Source organism: Wasmannia auropunctata, unplaced genomic scaffold (genome assembly GCF_000956235.1).
Source record: "Wasmannia auropunctata unplaced genomic scaffold, wasmannia.A_1.0 LD333491.1, whole genome shotgun sequence".
NCBI lineage: Eukaryota > Metazoa > Arthropoda > Insecta > Hymenoptera > Formicidae > Wasmannia > Wasmannia auropunctata.
In genome coordinates, this window is record NW_012029399.1 from 194 (window position 1) to 5,289 (window position 5,096).

A 5,096-nucleotide genomic window follows, 5' to 3' on the forward strand; every position below is an offset into this window, starting at 1 on the left:
TTATCCGATTTATATGTAAATTAAAAAATAATAACAGAATAAATCGACTTTTCATATTCAATAAACATAATGAAAATAAAATATAAATGTAATCTATTATATACATTTTAGTGTTTCATATGTGTATATAATTTGTATAAAGTTACAGTTAAAAAAAGTAATACTTTGCATAAAGATCGATTATCTTAATTGCACTACTATTTAATGATTTAACAATGCTAATGTGACGATCTAATGAAGTTATACTTATCCTATCATCGTGATGAGTATGATGACGTTCTTACGGCACACAGTTTCTTTCAGTTTAGGATACAATACTTATGCGTGTAAAATCGCGACAGTTTCTATCATGGTCAACACTATAGAACAAGCTATGCAACCTATTTCAGTAGGTTCTTTTATCTTCGGTTTCGGAATTATCAGATATCCCTCCAACAAACCGAGATTTCGCTTGAGTCTTTTTTATATATTAATTGTGTGGAGTGTTTATATTTATGGGCTTTATTATGTGATGATTTTTTTTTCACCGAGAAGTATTTTCAATGGCTCTTTAAATGTCTTTATCGTAATAATGAATATACTTGTGACGATAATATCCGTGATCATTAGTTTTCATAAATATAAGGTATATCTTATCTTTTTTTGTACACCAAAATATACATTTTTTAATAGTATAATATTTAAAGGGAAACAAACGACGCATAATCGCGTCTAATTTAGAATAACCTTTGTCCTTCCTAATTTGAAAATATAAAATTTAATTGAAATTAAATAAATTTATATTTTCTATGTAAATAAAAAGTTTTGTATCTTTAAAATTAATTTTATTTCAGAATATTAATTTTTGGAAAAGCTAAATTGTCAATTTAGTGTTTACAATAGATTTAATTTTCAACGTAATCAGATAATTTACTATAAAATGTTAACAAAATTTATGTTAAAATCGTTGACAATATAAAATACACCTTTAAATACATATGGATATTCTTCGGACAGTCTTCTTTATATGTACATTTACATTTTCTTATCGCTATTTTTTATTCTTAGAAATTCCGCACATGTATAAAGAAACTGAGTTTCGTGGATGATACATTAGAACTGCTCGGGACGCCCACGGAATATCACAGAATGCGAAACTCAATAAAATGGATATACATTATATGGTTTATAATAATCTGCACGACATGGTTTATTGATTCTTTGTTTCACATAGAGAAGTTTAATGACATAAGAGCCATATTTATCCCCATCATTAAAGATTATCCAATACATGCCAACACCCTTATGGATATAATGTATATGTTCCTTTTAAGGTTTGTAAAATTTTATTTTATTTTGTAATTATTTAATACATAATGGAATCGTTAGTCTGTAACTAAATTAATTAAGATAAATTAATAAATTCCTGAATTTTTAGGTGATAAATGTTATATTAAGATAGAGTTAAAATTAATTAAATTAATTCTCACTTACAAAACGTATCATTAACGTAATAAACATTTTACTTGTTATTACAAATTAATCATAAAGTCTTTGATTTAATGTATAATTCCTATAAAGAATGTATAAATCGAAACTTATAGTGCATTATAAAATTATACAATTATAAGTAAAAGAAAAAAATCGATAATTTGCATACCTTTTACTTTGCTATATCTAGAAATAAAGAATTTAATAAACGATTTCTTTAATGTTCTTTAAATTGTAGATATTTAGGTACTAGATTAGATAAAATAAACAATCACATTGAAGAATTGTCTGAGACAGAAGAACATGGTTTAAGAGGCACATGGAAAAAATCCCTTATTGTCATTCGACCTTATATGCACGGCGCGGGAAATCGCAAGCGCGTATTGTGGATCACAATGTAAATTAATATATATTAAAATGATGCAAACAAATAGAAGAACTTTTGTAAAAAAGGAGAATAACTTCATTAATGAAATATACTATTGTATTAATTACAATTCTATTTATAATATTTTTGATTGATACTTGATTCGTGGCAATTTTATGCACATGTATGAGTGTGTTATCATTATTAAAATTTGTTCAATTTATAAAACAATATTCTCACTTTGTATAATGTACATGGATAAAAATGTTAATTTTATATTGTTAACTAACAAACTAAGTTTTCTTGTATTAATTATATCTATTGTATTTAATTTTGTCCAAATAAAAAATGATACATGTGCATGTATATATATATATATATATATATATATATATATATAACTTAGATCTTAGAAATAACGAATGTATAATTATATTTCAATTTCTCAATAGCTATGCATTTATTCATTAATACATTGTATTTCTAGGCATCTTCACTCGGAACTCTGTCGAATAGTTTCCGATATACATAGCTTATTCGAAATACATATGACACTCCAAATGGTATCTTATTTTGTTATTTTAATTACAATGTTTTATTTTCAATATCACACAATGTTATGCTTAAAACAAATGTATGGTGGTAATTTTTTTCGACTGAAACTAATACTCAGCAGCGATGTATGGTTTGCTGTAAGTTTAACAAAAGTTATATCATTTAATCACATCTGCGAAAGCGTTAGCGCCAAGGTGAGTTAATTTTTAGCAAAGTAAAGTAAAAATATAATTTCCATAAGCAGAAATTTTATAGGATATGATCCACAATTTTTATAAAAAATTATAAAGCATAATGTTAAGTCTATTTTAGAGAAAATGTGAATGACAGTCAGAAAACAATTCACATTGCATAAATAAATCACTTTTATAAATTGTATAAGTATTTTAATTAAAATGTTTGTTCATAATAATACAAATGTTTATGTACAATTATTAAATAATATAATTAAATGTATTATTATTATATTTAAGATATACAGTAATTATAATTAATTTTATATTATTATATTATTTTAGGCAAAAAAAACTAAAGACATAATCCATAAATTGACAAATCTCATATATTTTACTGAAGCACGCGAAGAGGTGAAATAAGTTTCCTAACTACTTCTCGACTTTATAATTTTTATCATTTTTATTGAATATTTCTAAATAATAATTATATTATCATCTAATGCAGATTTTCCAGTTTGTTTTGCAAATATCGCTTCGCCCATTGAAATTTAGCGCATTAGGTCTATTTTACTTTGATTACAAATTCATTCATAAGGTTAGTAAATATTATTCATTAACTGTATCCAAAAATATGTATTAAACAACAAAAACTGCAGAACATTTATATTTGATATCTGCTTTCAGTTCTTTGTCACAATTCTCACTGCTGTTGTTTTTATGCTGCAAATGGATACTTCTCCCATATACAAAATCATGCTTTCTAATAATATGACATGTTACGATTAAAAATAGGAAAAAATATGTAATTAGAAAATTTAATGTTATTCGTCCAGCTCTTTATATAATATTTCTATGTATAATATTTCTATTTATGTCTAAAAATAAAAATAGATTTCAAGTAAGTGTTGTAATTAAGTATAATAGTTATTTTGTATAAATGTGAAAATTATTTCAATATTATTCTTCTAACCACTATAATTTAATATTATTGATTATACATATGTATTTATTATTTAATCCATTAATTGATATCATTTAATAATTATACATATTTTGTAATGTACTTAAAATAAAAAAAATTTACAAAATCTTAATCCATTTTAATATATTAATTACGTAATACACATGGAATCCATATAAGTTTTCACGTAGAAAGTAAATCTAATTGTTGATTATAAAAATTCACTCTTTAAAAAAATCCATTCATTAAAAGGTGTCATTGCTTAATTTTTATCCGTTGTACAATTATAATATCGTGTAAAATATTTTAATTGGCATCTGACCAAAAGCTAAACCATTTGCCAATCATTGTCATTAATACCGTGTGGCGACATCGATCGATCGACTCATTCTGTTTGTTTACGAGAATTAAATAATGCATAGTACTAATTCATTGATCTGACAATGTATTATTATATTGTCTTGATAAATGACATATGTTAATGGAATAGGTTCCAATAGCAACTGATGTTAGTTTGCGGAAGGGACTGCGAGCGTGATAACTATGATAACCAACACACAACAGGCTATATATCCCTTACTTCTGATTTGTTCTATTTTTGGCATAAATATTTACTTCCCGAAGAAACTTTATTTAAATATCCTTTATAATCTAACAGTATGGATCAGTTACGGTTGCCTCTGCTGTTATATGGTGACCGCACTTAAGGCAGGAGAATGGTTTCAGTCAGTCTCTAATGTGGTCCATTTGCGGATTGGCGTTCTAAGGACCATTACATCCATTATCATGAGTATATATCGAGACAAGGTACATATTTATTCAAAATTTATGATCAAATATAATTTTACAATAAAAATGTTATTCTTCTTTAAATACTTAATATTTTTACATAATTATATTTTAGAAAATACATTTGACAATATATAATATTTTGAACTGTTGTTTAATACTGTTCAGAAATTTAGATTATTTATGAAGAAACTTGATGCTGTAGACGATACGTTGGAAGAATTAGGCACTCCAAAAATGTATCAGAAATTTCACGCGTATGTAAAAGGAGTGTTAGTTGGATGGTTAGTGTGTGGCTACACAATAAATATATGTGACATGATATGGTGGTTCTATGTAATGGAAGATCGTCGGTGTATGATTTTACCATATTTCATAAATCATTTTCATCACGTTAACATGTTAATGGATCTATTAATTCTGATCTTTTTATGGTGTGTATAATATTCAAGACATTTATGAGTATTCCATATCTTTTTTTAATGTCGAATGAAAGAGAGTAGAAGTAGAGATTTTTACAAAATAAAAAGAATGAATTGATAAGGCCTGATTTTGGCTCCTCTCAAATTTTGATGCGCTTCGTCAAAATGTATCTCTGGAAATAGTTAACATTCATCTCAAGTGTTTTGAGCTAAAACGGATATAACTGCACGATCCCTGTACCATATATACCGTAGAAATTTATATTCTCAGTGTGGCAAATATTATCAAAGTATTTTGAAAAAACTAATTTTTGTTATATTGCAGAATGATCGAAATCATTTCAAAAGGGGATAAA

The 5,096-nt window shown here is 25.6% G+C and overlaps 1 protein-coding gene across 1 annotated transcript; it reads left to right on the forward strand.

Moving 5' to 3' along the window:
* The first annotated feature begins 271 nt into the window (after window positions 1-271).
* On the forward strand, window positions 272-3,354 carry LOC105459938. Its single transcript, XM_011706307.1, has 7 exons — window positions 272-388; window positions 1,048-1,313; window positions 1,709-1,867; window positions 2,325-2,586; window positions 2,911-2,979; window positions 3,074-3,163; window positions 3,253-3,354. Exons 1-7 carry the CDS (start codon window positions 272-274, stop codon window positions 3,352-3,354), a joined length of 1,065 nt encoding a protein of 354 aa, XP_011704609.1.
* Window positions 3,355-5,096: the final 1,742 nt, after the last annotated feature.